Here is a 21,400-nt window from a genome sequence, read left to right on the forward strand (position 1 = left end):
AAGAATAATAAGGATATTAAATGAAGTATTTAATGAATTTAGAATCCTATATCAATTCAGTCAATCGTATTCTCATAGTTATAATTGTTAGCGTAATTCTTAGTTATAAACAATCTCAATTTTTTATCGTCTTAGCATTGGATAATTACCATACATTTTTGCTTAGGTGAATAAATTGGATAGTTAACCAATACAGTCTTTGTGGGAACGAACTAGAAAAGATTCTATACTACTTGTGAACTCGTATAATTGCGTGTATTATTAGCGTGTATCTAGCGACTAATAGTTGATAGCCTGATCAGCTGTCTTCACATATCCATTACGTATCTGATTTGGCTTTGTGATTCCCGTAAGGGTATAAGTAATTGATACAATGGATTTCTAAATGTGAATACCATGCTAAAATTGGACTCTGGTACCTACGCATCATACTACTATGTTTTTTTTGTTAAAAGCATGCTAGTCTGTGATATCCAGTTATCTCAGCTTTTCTTTATATACTGTTGTTCGAAATGATTTTCAGATTCGGGATTTCATGTTGATTATAGTTATGTTCCTATATTTGTTTACATTACTATTTTTATCTTGATATTCATATATTGGTACTGCTGAGCGATTATGCTCACCCTTGCAACCTGTTATATATATATCGCAGATGCCTAGAAGACCGATTAGACCGTGGCAGAACCGTGTTTCAGCCCCTTCAGGACCCGGCTCCTCAGAGGTTGGTAGTATCAGACCATGTGCGGTTTGATGAGTTGCTGAATAAGTAAGTGTGTCTGACTTTTGAATAAATAGTTTGTAATAATGTATATCTTGGATCATACTTGAACTCGGATCGTATCTTGGTTTGGGGTCATAGTAGTTTAATATTAATAATAATCTTGTTGTTACATTTCTGTTAGTTGTGTTTGGTGACGTCAACCTGTGACGGCCTCAACCCCGGGGTCAGGAGTTGACGTCACCAACAATAATAATAATAAACATAATATAATTCAAATCACTAATTATACATAACCACGACCCCCTTTACCAAGACCTTTTCCAGGTTTAAGTATGATTTAGGTTACATCTATTAAACAACCAACTTACTACAAACAATCTGAACAATACTATCTTAGTAAAGCAACTTAACAGACCATCTTTGGTCCGACACAACTACCTCAGAGGAGACTGACATGGAAGGAACTGGAACTCTGCCCTGACTACCACAGATGAATCTCCTAGGTATCTGCAATACATATATAAAACATTCTGCAAGGGTGAGCAATCAAGTGCTCAACAGTACCACTATATGAATAACAAGTAAAAATGATTTAAAGAAAAGCAGTTATAGGAACAGAATTCATAACTTGTTAGAAACATGTAAAACATGTATAAACTGGATATCAAAACTAGCATGCCCTGTAAAACAAAATCAACAGTCGTGTGTTGTACATAAATACCAGAGTTCAATTTTAGCATGCTATTTTCATTTTCAAACCTTCTGTTCCATTACAGGAAACATAAAACCATTTGTCCCATTACGGGGACCCAAAACCATTTATTCCGTTACTGGAACCTCAATCACTTGTACCATTACTGGAACCACAAAATCATCTGTTCCGTTACGGGAACCACTAAATCACAATCAGATATGTATTGGATGTTATCTAGGGACGGCTGATCAGGCCTCCATACAAATTATCTAGGATAGTTGGTCGGGCTATCACACAAAATATCTAGGAAAGCTGATCGGGCTTTCACACAGAATCACCGGATCCGCAGAGACTAGCTAGGTCTCTGATTATCTATGCTGGACTAATCGGTTATGTAATGCGCGCAACCGAATTAGCCACTTACGAAACGTTATCCAATATCTGATCCATTTTATCCAGTTTTCAAATCCACTTTTACCTATCTCATGTTAAAAACAATTCTGTCACAGCACAATATTCAAAACCTCTTTTTCATTTTTAATCAAATTTTAGAGATAGGTACTTTCAGAAGTTACTTTTCCCCAAAAACATATTTCAACAACATTTTCAATACAGGGAATACATAACTTAAAACATTTATGTTCCTGTTCGACAAACAAAACAACATTTCATTCATATATACTGAACCATAAAAGAATGGTCAGGGGTACTTGCCTTGTAGAGCTTTACAACTATCACTGATCGACTCTGAGCTGACTCGGACGCTCAGGCTTTATCATCTAACCACTAGATCACCTTGGATTCGACTTCAATACTCAGGTTCTTCGGTTGAAACCTTAGTCGACTGTCCACTAGGTTATCTTTAGTCCAACGTCCACTTTTGGTTTCCCAACTATAACCTACAGGGTCGAAATACTCTACATTAGACGACCAGGTATGCTTGACATATCCTCGCTAACAAATCTACCCATTCGATATCAAATCCCGACTCGTAAGTATACATATTATAATAACATACGCAACAATTAGGGTTCACATTCTCAAAAATCGGTTCGGTGTTAATTTCCATAAAATATTTATACTCGTCATTTTATGATATTAGGGTTGCTGGTTTTGGTAAAATATTTCACCATAACATACAATCAAGTTTCGTATAATATATATATTCGCTTGACGTCCCGATAATTACCGGATACGCTCCTGTATTTCCGTAGTTTTGATTTCCCAGAAATCGGGCAGCGTCTCCTCTATTTAGCGGACTACCCGTCGAAACATAAATTGACGTCATTTCAAAAACAACAACCAATCAATCCCACAATCCAGACTTTCACAAATCCCAATCGCAATCACAATTTAATTTAAGCACAACCAACAATTACAACTCACAATCTTATAACCTCGAATACAAATATTCAACTATTATCTCGCATCGAACTTACAAATAAAATCAATATATTTATTATTTATTTATTGTTAAATATTAGGACTCAGAACAACTCATCATAGTCCACCGTCGGCTCGCAGAGGCTCATCGCCGACGGTGATAAAATTCGCGGGTTTCCGATTGCCGGACATCCTTCGTGGATCCCACCAATTAATTAATAATTATTCCCACACAAAATATTTTATTTCACGAATTGCCTTCAAATAATTTCTGCTGAAAATTAAAATAAAAATATAATTAATAGCAGTTCAACTCAGCACAGAAACACGCGCGCAACACGCGCTAGTACAATTGAAAAAAAAACAGAAAGGCACGGCCGGAAACGAGCCGGGAAAGAGAACATAGGCGGCACCAGCATCACCAAAAATACACACACTCAACACACACAACACGGTACACATACGAACACACACTTATACACACACACACACCACACCATACACACAACGCATACACCAACACGCGTAATACGTGCTAACACAGGGCAGAACCAAAAACAACAGACCAAGGGCCGGGTAATTACCATGGAAAACGAGCGGTGACTGTGAAATCAGAAGAGAAAGGAAACAGAACAAAAGAAGTGGGATTCACGAAGGATGTCCGACAATCGGAAACCCGTGAATTTTATCGCCGCCGGCGATGAGCCTCGGCGAGCCGACGGTGGACTGTGATGAGTTGTTCTGAGTCCTAATATTTAAAAATAAATAAATAATAAATATATTGATTTTATTTGTAAGTTCGATGTGAGATAATAGTTGAATATTTATATTCGAGGTTATTAGATTGTGAGTTGTAATTGTTGGTTGTGCTTGAATTAAATTGTGGTTGCGATTGGGATTTGTGAAAGTCTGGATTGTGGGATTGATTGGTTGTTGTTGAAATGACGTCGATTTATGTTTCAACGGGTAGTCCGATAAATAGAGGAGATGCTGCCTAATTTCTGGGAAATCAAAACTACGGAAATACAGGAGTGTATCCGGTAATTATCGGGATGTCGAGCGAATATATATATTACCTATTTTACGGAAATGAAAAATGAACCAATTTTTGAGAATGTGAACCCTAATTGTTGCGTGTGTTATTATAATATGTATACTTACGAGTCAAGATTTGATATCGAATGGGTAGATTTGTTAGCGAGGATATGTCAAGCATACATAGTCGTCTAATGTAGAGTATTTCGACCCTGTAGGTTATAGTCCGGAAACTAAAAGTGGACATTGGACTAAAGATAACCTAGTGGACAGTCGACGAGCTCAGTAAAGTTTCAACCGAAGAACCTGAGTATTGAAGTCGAATCCAAGGTGATCTAGTGGTTAGACGATAAAGCCTGAGCGTCCGAGTCGGCTCAGAGTCGATCAGTGATAGTTGTAAAGCTCTGCAAGGCAAGTACCCCTGACCATTCTTTTATGGTTCAGTATATATGAATGAAATGTTATTTTGTTTATCGAACAGGAACATAAATGTTTTAAGTTACGTATACCCTGTATTGAAAATGTTGTTTAAATATGTTTTTGGGGAAAAGTAACTTCTGAAAGTACCTATCTCTAAAATTTGATTAAAAATGGAAAAGAGGTTTTGAATAGTGTGTTGTGACGGAATTGTTTTTAACAAGAGATAGGTAAAAGTGGATTTGAAAACTGGATAAAACGGATCAGATATTGGATAACGTTGCGTAAGTGGCTAATTCGGTTGCGCGCATTACATAACCGATTAGTCCAGCATAGATAATCAGAGACCTAGTTAGTCTCTGCAGATCCAGTGATTTTGTGTGAAAGCCCGATCAGCTTTCCTAGACATTTTGTGTGATAGCCCGGCCAACTATCCTAGATAATTTATGTGGAGGCTTGATCAGCCGTCCCTAGATAACATCCAATACATATCTGATTGTGATTTAGTGGTTCCCGTAACGGAACAGATAATTTTGTGGTTCCAGTAATAGAACAAGTAATTGAGGTTCCAGTAACGGAACAAATGGTTTTGGGTCCCCGTAACGGGAAAAATGGTTTTATGGTTCCTATAATGGAATGGAAGGTTTGAAAATGAAAATAGCATGCTAAAATTGAACTCTGGTATTTATGCACAGCACACGACTGTTGATTTTGTTTTACAGAGCATGCTAGTTTTGATATCCAGTTTAAACATGTTTTACATGTTTCTAACAAGTTATGAATTCTGTTCCTATAACTGCTTTTCTTTAAATCATTTTTACTTGTTATTCATATAGTGGTACTGCTGAGCAATTGATTGCTCACCCTTGCAGAATGTTTTATATATGTATTGCAGATACCTAGGGGATTCCTCCGTGGTAGTCAGGGCAGAGTTCTAGTAACTTGCATGTCAGGCTCCTCTGAGGTAATTGTGTCAGACCAAAGATGGTCTGTTGAGTTGTTGTACTAAGATAGTATTGTTCAGATTGTTTGTAGTAAGTTGGTTGTTTAATAGATGTAACCTAAATCATACTTAAACCTGGAAAAGGTCTTGGTAAAGGGGGTCGTGGTTATATATAATTAGTGATTTGAATTATATTATTGTTATGGATAAAAAACTAAGGTTATTATTTGCTATATTTATTACTAAGGTTCGGGAGCTCAAGGCCTTTAATGGCTGCTCTCGTGTTTCGTAGCTTAACTCTGCCTTTACGAGATGCCTACGTATCTCTGTGAATTAGAGAATCAAGCTAAAAAATGTAGTTATGATTTGTGGGGGTGAGGCCCCTTATATAGATGTTGGTGGTCCTTGAATTGGACTTGGTATAGGAGACTTGGTAGCCAAGTCTCAGAATTAGAATGGACTTTGGAGTCCTAAATAGTAGGAAACTGATTCTTTATCCTTCTAGGTCCCTTAGAGGCTAATCTGCAAGGATTTATGTCCTCATTGGGACTCTTCTCAATAGCTGATTTTTCCCTTATTAATTAATTACGAAATTAATTAATATTCAGGGTTTTTGGGCCTTATTTGTTCCATCAGGCCTGATCTGGTCCATCAGGCCTGATCAATGTGTTAACCTTTTCGGTCTGAATGTCATATATCTTCTTACTGGGCCTAGCAGCCTAAATCATGTATGATTAATGTAATATTTAATTACACAATCAGAATTTATTTATCCCTATCATTTGCCCCCCAACTTTTAGGAAACAGTATAAGATTTCGCAAAAGTTAAGTTCGTTCATTCCCTTTAAGGGTATCGTTTTGCGTAAAGTGTGGAGCGACCTACACGTTTACAACGATTTGCCTTGTACGCGGCTTCAGGGTTGTTTAAAAACTTCCCTTTTTATATTCTTACCTTCTCCCTATTTCTAGGAATTTTCTGGTATTTTTCAGGAATTTTCCCTTTTTCCGAGATTTTTTTCAAATTTTCTGTAATTTTTCACAAATATTTTCAATTTTTCAGCCCTTTTTTGACCAGGATCCTAGTCAAAATTTCGACCTGGATCCTAGTCGAATTTTGGGCCAGCCTTTCAATCCTGGTCGAAGGACTTCGACTAGGATCCACGACCTGGATTTCGACCAGGATCCTAGTCGAATCTTCGACCTGGATTTTGGTCGAAAATTATATCTTTCTTTGCTTCCTGGTCATCAGGTTTTGACTAGGACTCACGACTTGGATTTCAACCAGGATCCTAGTCGAAATTTCGACCTAGATCTTAGTCGATATTTCTGTGCTTATTTGCTTCCTGGTCGTTAGGTTTCGACTAGGATTCACGACCTGGATTTCGACCAGGATCCTAGTTGATCCTTCGTCCTGGATTTTAGTCTAGGTTTCTGCAGTTATTCTCGAAAAATATTATGCTTGATTCAGGAATTCGACCTCAATCCTGGTCTGGCTTTCGACCTCAATCCTGTTCTATTATACCCGTAATTTTTGGGTGTCTGTTCGAAAGAATTTGAACATAATTCACGACCTGGAATTCGACCTCAATCCTGGTCTTATTTACCTGGCTTTCGACCTCAATCCTGTTCTATTATACCCGTAATTTTCGGGTGTCTGTTCGAAAGAATTCGAACAGAATTCATGACCAGGAATTCGACCTCAACCCTGGTCTTTTTGGGCCTCCTTCTCATTCAATTTGGATTGGGCCTTGTTTGGGCCATATCTTTTTTAGGGCTTTGATTTGGGCCCGTATTTTTCTAAATCCTAATTGGATTTGGGCCTTCTATTTTTCCAAATCCTAATTGGATTTGGGCCTTCTATTTTTCCAAATCTTAATTGGATTTGGGCCTCCCATTGGGCATCTTCCATATTAATCTGGGCTTTAAAACACCTTCTTTAGAATTCTCTAGAATTCTCGGGAATTTTTATTTATTTTCTTTGGAATTCCTTGGAGTATTCTGGAACGTTCCATTTTCGGGCTTTCTTCTTTGGGCCTTTATCCTTACTGGGCTTTTTGTCCCTTCAACTTCACTTTTTCTCCTATATAAAGGAGTGAGTAGAGTCTATTGCTCCTCACTTTCTCATTTCTAAATTCTCCTTCTTTTTTCTTCTGTCAAGGATCTCAGAGAAGTAACTGTAGGTCGGAGTATTTAAAGCCCCGAAGCCTTCATTTAGCAAGCCCCAAAGCATTACTTCAGGTAAACCCTTTTTCTTCTTGTGCTTGTTTTTGCATAGTTTGCGTTTAAAATTGTTTTCTTATGTGCCCCCCCTTTTTTTTAGATGGTTGATAAGAAGATGACTCGTTTGGCCATGATGAATGTGGCCAGAAAGTCCAATGAATTTCCCATTCGATCAAGGTACACTTCCTTGATTGGGGCACCCTATTTCGCTCGTCTTTTGGGCTAGCCGTAGATGGGAGCCCTAATGATATAGTTTTGTCTGAGGAGGAGACCAGAGCTTTCAACCTCCTTACTCAAAATAATGGGACTTCCCATTCTTGGGATCTTATCAGGGAGACCGTTCTTGTAGAACGCGGCCTTTCTCCCGTTCCTAAAAAGTGTATGTTTCCTTCCTTCTCTAGTTGTCTTCGTTTCTTCCATTTTTTACCTTGCTAATTTCTCAACTCGCTTTTATTATTTGTTTCAGTGGCTGAGAAGATTGAGGAGGATACAAAGCCTAAAGACCTGGAGACAACCAGAATGAAACATGCTGGGAAGGTCTTCAAAGACCCGCGCTTCGGGGATCGTTTCCCAGAGTTTGTCCTCCAGGCGAAGGAACCGGGCAAAGAAGGCCCCAGCCAACTTTTACGTACCAAACAAAAACCAGGGGCTTTCTTCTAACCTGCTTGGGGAATCTGGGGCAAGGATTCAATTGTAGGCAACACAACGCTTGCCAAAGAATGGTCTATGCATTCCATTTCCCCTGTTGACTATCAAGATTTTGTCCTTCAACAGGACTTGAAGGCCAACGAGCTTTTCGGAGCTCAGGCTTTGGCGACGGTACATCTTTTTCCTTTGGCATTCATAGTTTTTCTCCTTTTTTGTGTAATTTTTCCCATTTCTTACTTTTGCTTTGTATCTTGTAGGCGAACGCCCATTTTCAAGGGGTGATTCACCAAGCCAAGGCTTGGAAAGTTGGCCTAGAGGATGCGAACAAGAAGCTGGATGAGGCCAACCAAAGAATAGAGGCCCTTGAAGCCCAACTCGCCTCATCAACTTCTGACTTGGAAACGGCCCGGGCTGAGAATGTTATCCTCAAGGCTCAAAAGGACAAAGCCTTTGACGACTGGATGGATACTCAGGAATTCAAGGATCTAATGGTGGAGCATGATGCCCTCCTTCATCCAGTCAGCTACAAAGAAGGCTGGGACGCCGCTGTGGAGGCTATCTAGGACGAGTTTCCAGAAGTCCTTGAACAGTCTTCCTTCCCTTGTCCTGTGCGAGTTCCAGCACTTGGGGGCGTTTCAGACAAACTTGCTAATCTGATTAAGGATGGCCCGTCGGGGAGTCAAGGCCAAAAAAGGAAGGAGCTTGAATCCAGCTCTGAAGAGGAGGAATCTTCTTCCGAGGAGAAGCCTGAGCCCGTTATAAAGAAGGCCAGGGTAGAAGAGCCTCCAAAGCCAGTGTCTCCTAAACCAGCGTCTCCTGCAGCATCCAAAGCGCCCGAAGATAGTTCCGAGGGAACCTCTGCGGAGCTTTCGAGGGGACATCCGAGGAGACTTCGGATAGTGGTTCCGAAGAGTCCCAGCCTTCCAAGGCCTAAGTTTTTATGTATTTCTTCTTTCTTAGACAATATTGAACTTTGTAACTGACTTTTATTATTTTCAGTTGTATTAGCCCAAGCATCATCGTATTTTTTCCGATTTTTCAAACTCAAGTTTATAACTTGGTTTTATCCTTCACAATGTATCAATCTAATAGGCTAAGATTAAGTCGAACGCTTTTTATTATAACTTGGTATTCTTGATACCTTACATGAAATGGGTTCAACCCTGATAAAATCTAAAACATATCTTCTATATAAAAAAATCCTAAGCAAGCAAAGCTTCAAGGTGCTTTTAAACCTATTTGTCACTCTAACAAGTGAGAATCGTACTTTAACTATTCTACACATAGTAAACCTTCAGGTTTTGGGCATGCCAAGTTCTCGGGACTTCAAAACCATCCATAGTCTCCAGCTTGTAGGTTCCTCTACCCTGAACGCTTTTGACTTTGTATGGCCCTTCCCAATTTGGGTCAAGTTTCCCTTTCTACCCTACGCCAGAAGCTTCCACTTTCCTCAAGACTAAGTCACCTTGTTTGAAGAATCTTTCTTTAACCCTTAGGTTGTAGTAGAACAAAGCTTTTTTCTGATATTCCACTATCTTTTCATGTGCCTCATCTCGTACTTCATCAATTAAATCCAGGGCTAACCTTTGCCCTTCTTCATTTTCCTCAGCATTGAAAGCTTGAATCCTGAGGGAGGAATGTGATATCTTTACAGGAACAACTGCTTCTACACCATATGCTAACATGAAGGGAGTTGCTCCAGTCGTGACTCTATAGGTAGTCCTATAGGCCCATAGTATTGTGAGTATATCATCCACCCAATTATTCCTTGACTTCTCAATCCTCTTCTTTAGTCCATCCAGGATTATTCGATTCGCCACTTCCGCTTGCCCATTGGCTTGCGGGTGAGCCACAGAGGTGAACCGTAACTCAATTTCACTTTCTTCACAGTACTTCTTGAATTCCTCGTTGTTGAATTGTGTTTCATTGTCAGTGACTAGGATGCGGGGAATTCCATACCGACACATGATATTTTCCGACAGGAATTGTGCAACCTGCTTAGTTGTGATTTTGGCCAAGGGCTTGGCTTCAATCCACTTGGTAAAATAATCAATGGCTACAATCAAAAACTTCCTTTATGCCGTGGCCATGGGGAAAGGCCCCAGAATATCCATTCCCCACATAGCAAAGGGGATGGGCGAGTTGATGGAAGTCAGCATCTCGGGGGGTTGTCTAACAACCGGTGCATGCTTCTAACAGCGGTCACACTTTTTCACATATTCTTTGGCATCAGCCATCATTTCTGGGCAATAATAGCCTAAACGGGTTATCTTATGAGCTAAGGCCCTACCCCCCAAGTGTTTCCCACATATGCCTTCATGTACTTCTTCAAGAGCCAAGCGTGCCTCATCGGGCCTGAGACACCTTAAGTAGGGAACCACGAAAGATCTTTCATACAGAATTCCATCTATCAAAGAGTATCTTAGTGCTCGAACAACCAATTTTTGTGCTTCAGTAGCATCATTTGGCAACCAACCGGTTTCAATGTGAGCCTTAATGGGATCTATCCATGATGTCCCCAGGCCTATAGGAGCCACAAGCTTAACATCAATGCTCCGTGTTTTCAAAACGCGAAAGTATACACTTTCAGAACTTTCTTCTATCTCAGATGAAGCAAACTTTGACAATGCATCTGCCTTAGCATTTTCCTCCCTGGGAATGTGCTCAACATGGAATTCATCAAATTGGGTCATCACGGCCCTTACTAGGCAGACATACTTAGCCATCGTATCATCCCTTGCCTCAAACTCTCCTTTTACCTGGGATATGACCAGCTTCGAGTCTCCACGAACTTTTAACTTCTTGACTCTAAGTGTCCCTACTAGGCCAATGCCAGCTATCAGGGCTTCATATTCTACCTCATTATTTGTGGTCGGGAAGTCTAGCTTCATGGTATACTCAATCAAGAACCCATCAGGGCTTTGTAACCCAATCCTGCTCCACTTAAATTGTTTTTGATGCTCCATCAAAATAGAGAACCCAATATTCTTTCTCCTTATCATCCTTCTCTTTGTCCCCCTTATCAACTTCCTTATCTTGAGGTATGGTATCTTCCTGCCTCCCGACTTCTTGGTTGGGTATGGTACATTCCACCATGAAGTCAGCTAATGCCTGAGCTTTTATTGCCGTCCGTGGCTTATACTTGATGTCGATCTCTCCCAGCTCTATTGCCCATTTGATCAACCTCCCACTAGCCTTGGGACTATGAATGATATTTCTCAAGGGCTGATTTGTTAGTACCTCAATTTGATGAGCCTGAAAGTAAGGACGTAACTTTCTTGAAGCCGTTACCAAGGTTAGAGCAAATTTCTCAATAGTTGAATAATTCAACTCAGCACCATGCAGAATTTTGCTGACATAGTATATGGGTTTCTGGATTTTCAGTTCCTCCTTAACCAACACAGCGCCCAAGGCACTCTCTGAAATGGCCAAGTACAAGTATAAAACTTCATTCAAAGCTGGTTTGGCCAACAACGGGGCATGGGCCATATATTTCTTTAACTCCTCGAAAGCCTTCTAGTTTTCCTCACTCCATACAAAATTCTTAATGTTTTTTAGTGACTTGAAGAATGATAAGCACTTGTCTCCTGACTTGGAGATGAATCGTCCCAGCGCAGCAACCCTTCCTGTGAGCTTCTGAACATCCTTGACAGTTTTTGGTGGTTCCATGTCCAGGATTGCCTTTATTTTATCAGGGTTGGCCTCGATCCCTCTCTTGGAGACCATCAATCCCAAAAATTTTCCAGATCCTACTCCGAAAGCACATTTTGTAGGATTTAACATCATCTTGTGGTACCTCAGGACCTCAAAAGCTTCCCTTAAATGGGTTATATGATCAGTCTTTACTAGACTCTTGACTAACATGTCATCAACATAGACTTCCATAGTCTTGCCAATAAGATCCTTAAAAATTTTATTTACCAACCTTTGATAGGTGGCTCCTGCATTCTTAAGACCAAATGCCATAACAAGATAACAATAAACACCAAAGTCAGTGATGAATGATACCTTTGGAATGTCATCCTTGTGCATCTTAATCTGATTGTATCCAATAAATCCATCCATGAAGCTCAGCATTTCGTGCCCAGCAGTGGCGTCTATCAAAGTATCGATCCTTGGTAACGGGAAACAGTCCTTAGGACAGACATCATTTAGATCCGTGAAGTCCACACACATCCTCCATTTTCCATTGGCCTTTTTCACCATTACAGGGTTTGTTAACCATTCTGGAAATTGAATCTCCTCAATGAAACCATCCTCTAAGAGCTTCTCCACTTCCTGTTTTATAGCTTCTTGCCTTTCTGGAGCAAAAGTTCTTTTCTTTTGTTTCACTGTCTTCCAATTTGGGTCCACATTCAGCTTGTGAGTAATCAGTTCCGGGTCTATGCCTGGCATATCAGCTGCTGACCATGCTAATACGTCACTATTTTCTTGCAAAAATTTCACCAACTTCCCTCTAAGGGGCTCCTCGAGCGTTGCTCCAATAAAAGTCACCTTCTCAGGATCTTCGGGGGCTAAAGGAATTAAAACCAAGTCTTCTACTGGCTTTCCTCTTTTCTCATCATTCTCTCGGATATCCAGATCTTCAATAGGAAGAACCTGCCCCCCAACTCCATCTGCCCTCAAAGAGGCCACATAACAGCTTCTAGCCATTTTTTGGTCTCCTCCCTCTTCTCCGATCCCATCCCGGGTTGGAAACTTCATAACTGAATGGTAGGAAGAAGGGACTGCCTTGAAGGTGTGTATCCCTGTTCTTCCCATGATAGCATTGTAAGTCGAACTAGCCTTCAACACCACGAAGTCCAACATCTAAGTTGCTTGCCTTGGTTCATGTCCTATGGTTGTTGGCAACTTGATTATCCCCTCTATGGGGCACTCCACTCCCGCAAACCCATATATTGGCATGTTGGTTGGGGTCAATTGGGAGTCATTATATCCCATCCTCAAAAAGGTGTCATGGAGCAAGATATCCACTGAAGCACCATTATCCACAAGGACCCTTCTCACTGGGATGTTCCCTATTATCGGGGTTATAACCAATGGGTCGTCATGGGGAAATTTCACACCCTCCAGATCAGAATCATCAAAAGACATTGTTACTCCTGTCCTGGCACTCTTCGGGGCTTCCCCAACAATATGCATAACTTCTCGGGCATACGCTTTCCTGGAGTTCTTGGATAACCCAGAAGCAGTTGGTCCCCCAAAATTTGTGTTGATCACAGGCCCTCGGGGGCGCGGTCCTCTGAAGATTGTATTTATCACCGGTCCCCTAGGTTGGGGATTTCGCCCCTGATCTTCTTGATCTCTCCTTCGGTCATCAAAGTTTCTCCTCACGTTGTTGCTTCTATCCCCTCCTTTGCCAGTATATTTGTTCAATCATCCTTTTCGAATGAGGAACTTAATTTCATCTTTCAGCTGTCTACACTCATCGGTGTCATGACCAACATCTTTGTGAAATCTGCAATACTTGCTTTTATCTAGCTTTGTAGGATCAACCTTCAAGGGCTTAGGCCAACGAATATCTCTATCTTTCTCGATTTCCATCAAGATTTGGCTTCTAGGACCATTTAGCTTAGCGTATTCAGTGAACTTTTTCCCAGGTCCTCCCTTCTTGGGGGTTGAATCAGGGTTTTATTCAGTTCTAGGATACTTGTCCTTAGCGATATATTTCAGGTCAGTTTTCCGCTTCTTGCCTCCATTGGGCTCATTACTCACTACGGTCTTCCTCATGCTCTCTTCCACCTTTATGTACTTCCCTGCCCTATCCTGGAGCTGCAACATGCTTTCAGGGGGGCGTTTGGCCAAGGACATCTTGAAAAACTCATCCCTAGTTCCTTGTTGCAGTGCTATCATTGCGACCTTGTCATCAAGGTCCGGGACTTTTAGAGCTTCCTTTGTGAAATGATTCAGGTAGTCTCTCAAGGATTCCTTTGCTCCCTGCACAATGTTTATGAGGAATGCTAAACTTTTCTCATGCACTCTCCCACTGATAAACTGTTTAATGAAAACCTGACTTAATTCTCTGAACGATCCAATAGAGTTTGGGGGCAAACGACTATACCACCTTTGAGCCATACCCGATAGGGTTTGAGAAAAGGCCTGACACTTAATAGCATCATTCACGGGCTGCAACAGCAGTGCATTAGAGAATGTACTAACATGATTAGCGGGATCTCCCGTGCCGTCATAAGCTTTTATAGTTGGCATCTTGGACTTCCTTGAGATATGGGCATTCATTATATCTTCAGTGAAGGGAGGAGTAGGATCATGAGGATCTCCAAGGGGAAGAAGATTGCTTGGATCAGCCCTTGGGACAACAGCCCTTCTCTGCACTGGACCATCCAGGTCTATGATAGGAGGAGGATTTCTCCCCCTAGGAGGTACTGGGGGTCTGGTGGTCTGGTGCACCTCCAAGTCGCGCCTCGGCCTTTGAATCTCAGCCTCGTGAGCCCTGATCCTTTCCTGCACTTCTTGGGGATTCTTCCCTTGGTTGCTTTGAGGACATTGACTACCATCAGCCATCAGCTCTTTACCAGCACGTCTCCTTCTTGGGGCTACTTCATCATCCGAAGATTCGGAGTCTCTCTCGGTGTAAGGACCAGAAAATTCTTGATCCTCAGGGATAGGAGCCAAACCTCATATGTATGGAGGCGATCGCCCTCGTGCTTCACTCCGTCCAGCATGTCCACTTCTTCCAACCTCGGGGTAAAGGGGCATCCCATAAGGGGGTTAGTAGTAACAATAGTTGAATATTCGTACCCGATGGGTCGAGAATTCACAGGTGCATGTAGTTGTTGAACTTGGGGATTTCTACCTTGAGTAGCCTAGGGAATCGTCCCTTGTGGCTGAGGTTCAGTTGCCCCTATCTGGACTTCTATTTGCGTGGTTGCATAAGTTGAATGAGGAGGTACCTCCATAGTTGAAGAAATCACTTGTGTTGTCCCCGTTGGTGTTCCTCCTTCAAGGGCTCTAACTATTCTCCGTGTTTTCGCCACGGTTGTTGTTGTGCTTTCCCACAGACGGCGCCAAATATTATGGATAAAAAACTAAGGTTATTATTTGCTGTATTTATTACTAAGGTTCGGGAGCTCAAGGCCTTTAATGGCTGCTCTCGTGTTTCGTAGCTTAACTCTGCCTTTACGAGATGCCTACGTATCTCTGTGAATTAGATAATCAAGCCAAACAACGTAGTTCTGATTTGTGGGGGTGAGGCCCCTTATATAGATGTTGGTGGTCCTTGAATTGGACTTGGTATAGAAGACTTGGTATCCAAGTCTCAGAATTAGAATGGACTTTGGAGTCCTAAATAGTAGGAAACCGATTCCTTATCCTTCTAGGTCCCTTAGAGGCTAATCTGCAAGGATTTATGCCCTCATTGGGACTCTTCTCAATAGCTGATTTTTCCCTTATTAATTAATTATGAAATTAATTAATATTCAGGGTTTTTGGGCCTTCTTTGTTCCATCAGGCCTGATCTGGTCCATCAGGCCTGATCAATGTGTTAACCTTTTTGGTCTGAATGTCATATATCTTCTTATTAGGCCTGGCAGCCCAAATCATGTACGATTAATGTAATATTTAATTACACAATCAGGATTTATTTATCCCTATCAATTATGTTTATTATTATTGTTGTTGGTGACGTCAACTCCTGACCCCGGGGTTGAGGCCGTCACAGTTGGTATCCGAGCCACGGGTTTGAGTCCCTGATTTAGGTTAGGAGTAGAGATAAAAGAGTATAAGAAGGTTTATATAAAGGTAGAAGTCAGCAACTCAATCAGAGGAGCGAGTCTATGAGTTTAGTCGAGGGTTTCGAGGGCATAACCCTGACGTCTATTGAGAATTGGCTGGAACTGCCCTAGCCTAGAGTGCGTCGTTTTTGTATAAGTATTACTAGTAATGATCGATAGAGATTTCTAGTTCCCTCTCGATAATCTGAGTCTGATTACGAGAGCTCAGCTTTTGAGTGTACCCTGGATGTGTCAGCTAAAGAGACACCAATGTTACTTCTAAATATTGTATTTCCAATGTCAAGTGATTTTGTCGGTCCGAGTGTGTAACCTCGGTGAGTTCGGATAGTATGATAATAGTCAATAGCTGCTATGACTGCCAAATTTTATAGTGAAGGTGGATCAGAGCGGGAGGTGGTATTTTTTAATCCTTATATTTCTTTCTTGAAACGTCTTTTGTTTTCCAGAGTCATTGTTTCTTATCCTATAAGTTGCTTAATTTTCCTGTGAGAAAGTTGAGAACTCGGAGTAAGCAACTTAGGATTCTGTTGATTCCATTATAAATCAGATTTTCTCCCTACTTATTTGTAAATTTTTATTTAAACATTGTTTCCTTCCTTGGTGATTCAGTCGGTTGATTGAGGGCAAACAATGCATATGATTTGACTGTTTGTCTGGGTGACAAAGGGTCTGGTGGGACGCCATCGATGTATGTGTTGTGAGCTATGCGGTACTAAGACTGACCATCATATGTACTTGTATGGTTGCTCTCAGTCATACCTAATTCTTCTTTACTATTCCTTCTTATTCGATTCCCTTGATTCCTTGACTTTGAAATTTCATTTGAAGTCCTGAGGCCGTCACACAACTCTTGACCCCGGGTTGAGGCCGTCACACTTCTTCTTTAGCTTACAGAGTTACATGGACTTAGAAATACACACAAGTCATCTTTAATTGTTACTTTGTTTTTTAGTTTTGACTTTTGATATAGACTACTCCTAGTTTTATTAATTTTTTAATAAACTGAGCAAAAATATTTTGAAATTGGCATTATATATATGTAAGTACTAATTTTTTTAAAAAAAATTCCTTTCGGGCTTAAGCCCATATAAGCCCATTAACACTTCTGTCCCTGATAATACATGAGCGATCCATTTCATTTATGCGTAAACATTCAATAATACGATGTTGACGGAAGAATTTGGGAGCAATAAAGTTTGAGGTTCGTAGCCGGAAACAAGATCTATGATGGCGGTTCTCCGTCAGAAATGTGAACAGTAATCGGTGGATCCGATGAACAGTATTCATTGGAAAAGATGAACATTATTTGGTGGTGGTGATTATTGGGAGCTGAGATTGCTTAGGGTTAGTGGAGGCTCCTTTGCGCTCTTGCTTCTGACACCTTACAATTTGCCTACGTACCCCTATTTATAGGGGATGAAGCCCACGTAGTTCTTGGGGAACAAGAAACCTAATGGGCTTAGATTTCTTATCCCGAGGCCCAGTAGGAAACCCACTGGAAACTGTCTTCTACTAGATTTAGGAATGTCCGCCGATGAGGCCCAACCACAAAGGCCCAAGGCTCGTCCATGGCTTCGAGACTTCACGGATTAGGCATCTCCCTGGCCAAGGATAACCCTCCGCTACCAGCTGTTTCTCTAGTCCACGGACGCAGGTATAGCCGTGATTCACCCCAAATGTTGGACGCATCCTTGTACCCCGATGAGGAGCCCCTACCAGATTGCAGAACAAGTGATCCCAAGCTTTTGGGTGCAAAGTGCAGGATACTCCAAAGTCTCCCAACGAGGACACCCGTTGACTACAGAGACAGAGCTCCCAAAGCACACACCTGATTTCACCCCATATCCCCAATGAGGACACCTATTGACTACAGGAGGAGGCCTACAGTCCAGGCATACCTCTGAAGGTCTCTGACCACGGACACCGCATTTCCTGTAGATATGCTACAAGAAGGAGTTCTTCAATAGAGTACCTGCATCAAATAGGTTAGTAATAATAATCCCCATCTTCCTTGAATCTTCCAAAAAGTTCGTCCAAGTAGCATGTCAAAATTGTATTATGTGCCAAGTGGAAGTTAAGGGCGTGCCCAAACATTTCTGTACGTTGGCGCCGCCCTTTATCATCAGCCTTTGATCTCTTCTTTTGTCATTCTACATTACAGGGCGCGCCCTAAATTATTCAACGTTAGGGCTCGCCTTAACTATATTCAAGTAAAGCCAATGTATGAATCTGTCAAAGTAATCATGTCCGAGGAATCCGTCTAAGGAATCTGTCCATCAAATATTTAGGGTTCGCCCTAACTCTTCTAATAAAAAGGGCTTGCCCTGACCCGTTCAAAGGTTTTGGCTCGCCAAGCTGTCCAAGGTTTGGGCGCGCCCTAACTCGTCCAAGGTTTGGGCTAGCCCTAACTCGTCCAAGGTTTGGGTCGTCCAAGGTTTGGACTCGCCCTAACTCGTCCAAGGTTTGGGCTCGCCCTAACTCGTCCAAGTCTTGGGCTCGCCCTCACTCGTCCAAGGTTTGGGCTCGCCCTAACTCGTCCAAGGTTTGGGCTAGCCCTAACTTGTCCAATGTTTGGGCTCGCCCTAACTCGTCCAAGGTTTGGGCTAGCCCTAACTCGTCCAAGGTTTGGGCTAGCCCTAACTCGTCCAAGGTTTGGGCTAGCCCTAACTCGTCCAAGGCTTGGGCTCGCCCTAATTCGTCCAAGGTTTGGACTAGCCCTAACTCGTCTAAGGTTTGGGCTCGCCCTAACTCGTCCAAGGTTTGGGCTCGCCCTAACTCGTCCAAGGTTTGGGCTCGCCCTAACTCGTCCAAGGTTCGGACTAGCCCTAACTCGTCCAAGGTTTGGGCTCGCCCTAACTCGTCCAAGGTTTGGGCTAGCCCTAACTCGTCCAAGGTTTGGGCACGCCCTAACATTTCCAAGGTTTGGGTTCGCCCTAACTTTTCCAGCAAAAAAGCCATTTCCTTGGACGTCCTTCCTTGGCCATTCGTCCTTGGTCGTCCACCCATGGTCATCCTCCCTTGGTCGTTCGCCCTTGGCTGTCCGCCTTCATTAAATTATGTTGACCCGAATTTGACCCGGATATCTCTTGTACCAAATTTTGGCTATAACAACTACCCCCAAATTCCATATGTCATTGGAAATGGGATTGGAATTTTTAACTTTCTTGGCTTCAAAAATTTGTATGCATCGCTCTCTTAATAAGGTGCACCTATGTTGGTGTAGCTTTCAGGGCGCAACCAAAGAATTTTAACTGATTAATAAGTCAATCATGGAAGACATTCGTCTCCATTATCTTTAAACCCAAGCAAAAGAATATGTTATCCTTAATCATGAGGGCGCGCCCTCCGCATCTTCATCTATGAAGGCGTGTCCTCGGTATTGGCATCTTTCCCACCCCTTTGAGGGAAATTCCTCTGTAAGAAGTGCATCTAACTCCACAAAGTCTTTAAACTTGGAGGGTGCACCCTCTCTTAGAGGAGCATTTTCATCGACAAGGTTTTTATCTCTGGAGGGCACGTTCTCTATAAGAGGAGCATCTACCTGGACATGGTATTCATCCTTGGAGGGCGTTTCCTCTATAAGAGGAGCATCTACCTCGACAACGTATTCATCATTGGAGGGCGTGTCCTCGGTCAGAGATGCATCCACCTCGACAAGGGAAATCATCCTTGGAGGGCGCGTCCTCGGTCAGAGACGCATCCATCTCGACAAGGGAAATCATCCTTGGAGGGCGCGTCCTCGGTCAGAGACGCATCCACCTCGACAAGGGAAATCATCCTTGGAGGGTGCGTCCTCTGTCAGAGACGCATCCACCTTGACAAGGGAAATCATCCTTGGAGGGCGCGTCCTCTGTACGAGACGCATCCACCTCGACAAGGGAAATCATCCTTGGAGGGTGCGTCCTCTGTCAGAGACGCATCCACCTCGACAAGGGTAATCATCCTTAGAGGGCGCGTCTTCTGCAAGAAGAGCATCTACCTCGACAAGGGAAATCATCCTTGGAGGGCGCGTCCTCTCTCAAAGACGCATCCACCTTGAAAAGGGAAATCATCCTTGGAGGGAGCGTCCTCTCTCAGAGATACAACCACCTCGACAAGGGAAATCATCCTTAGAGGGCGCGTCCTCTGCAAGAAGAGCATCTACCTCGACAAGGTATTTTTTCCTTGGAGGGCGCGTCCTCTGTAAGTGGAGCATCTACCTCGAAGGGTCTTCCACAGAATATTTCATACCCCCCTTGGCCTTGGGTAATTCTCCAATGAGATCAATTCCTCACAACGCGAAAGGCCAAGGACTGGTCAACAAAGTGATAAACGTTGCTGGTGCATTGGAATAGTTGGCAAATCGTTGGCAACGATCGCATGCTTTAGCAAAATTGAAGGCATCCACTTTCATTGTTGGCCAGTAATATCCTTGTCTGAGGACTTTAATGCCAACGAACCACCCCCCGGGTGATTGCCACAAATGTCTTCGTGCACCTCTCTAAGGATGTAGTTTCCTTCCTCCAAGTCCACACACTGTAACAGTGGTTGGTTAAAACCTTTTTTTTTGTACAATACTCCAACATATTCGACATACCTCACAGCCTGATAGCGAAGGCGCCGAGCTTGTGATTTGTCTTCCGGCACTGCTCCCTTTCGAATATAATTATGAATCGGAGTCATCCAAGTCTCTTGTGAGATCACTTGAGTCTGGAACACCCCTATTTCCGGGATACTCGAGGTTTCTTGGATCCCCAAAGGGATTTTTCCAAGCAGCGCGCTATCCATTTTTGATCCCATTTTAGCCAAGACATCAACATTACTATTATCTTCCCGATGCACACCTTCTAGTTTAGCACTTCCAAATTTCTCTAGCAGACGCCGCGTACAACTCATATACAGCTCCCTTCGAGGTCCTCGAGCTCGAAAACCCCCGTTGACTTGGTTTACTACCAATTCTGAGTCACTTCGAACGATCAGGTTCACAACTCCCAAGACGTGATTACTCCCGGACCGAGTTTTTGGAACCACTGTTGAGCATTTTCCCTGAAAGTTATCGCCGAGAGTCGTCATCGAGCCAAGTCCAGAACTTGATACACGTCCATCTCTGTATTAAATCGGTCCAAGAATTCCACAAGATCAGAGCTTTCGTGGAAACGGAGATTGCTAGTAGTGTTACGATAGCCAGCCGGCAACTGAGCCTCTCTTACCACAGCAGAGAACGGAGAGGGGATTTCGGCCAAGGCCGTTACCCTTCCTTCCAAGTGATTAAGCAGCCTCTTTAGGTCATCCATGTTAAAAGTTCCCATGCCCGGGATAACCAGCATATGAGGTTATGGATCTTGGGGCTGAGGCGGAGGTATCACTACTCTATCACCACCAGGAGGAGCCTGTTGTTGATCGGTGTTGTGGGTATTAGTTTGGAGAACCTTCTCCAGGCCTTTCTATTATTTCCTAGTTTTGCCCTTTATCTCCTACCTGGGTTCCTCCTTGGCCTTGGCCATGACCACGATGTATTTCGTGATCATAATTTTGGGTTTCTCTCCGGCCATGATTCTCCGTGTTGTTGTCTTTTTCAGCGTGGTCAGAGGTGTGAGTGCCCCTAT

The 21,400-nt window shown here is 42.5% G+C and overlaps 1 protein-coding gene across 1 annotated transcript; it reads right to left on the reverse strand.

Annotated features, from left to right (window-relative positions):
* Positions 1 to 20,204: 20,204 nt before the first annotated feature.
* On the reverse strand, positions 20,205 to 20,867 carry LOC141695736 (uncharacterized). Its single transcript, XM_074499960.1, has one exon. It carries the CDS (start codon positions 20,865 to 20,867, stop codon positions 20,205 to 20,207), a length of 663 nt encoding a protein of 220 aa, XP_074356061.1.
* Positions 20,868 to 21,400: the final 533 nt, after the last annotated feature.

This window comes from Apium graveolens, chromosome 11 (assembly GCF_009905375.1).
Source record: "Apium graveolens cultivar Ventura chromosome 11, ASM990537v1, whole genome shotgun sequence".
Taxonomy (NCBI): Eukaryota; Viridiplantae; Streptophyta; class Magnoliopsida; order Apiales; family Apiaceae; genus Apium; species Apium graveolens.

Bases quoted from the DNA above. Each gene is read 5' to 3' on its own strand.
- LOC141695736 (XM_074499960.1), bottom strand. From the start codon at position 20,867: ATGACGACTCTCGGCGATAACTTTCAGGGAAAATGCTCAACAGTGGTT.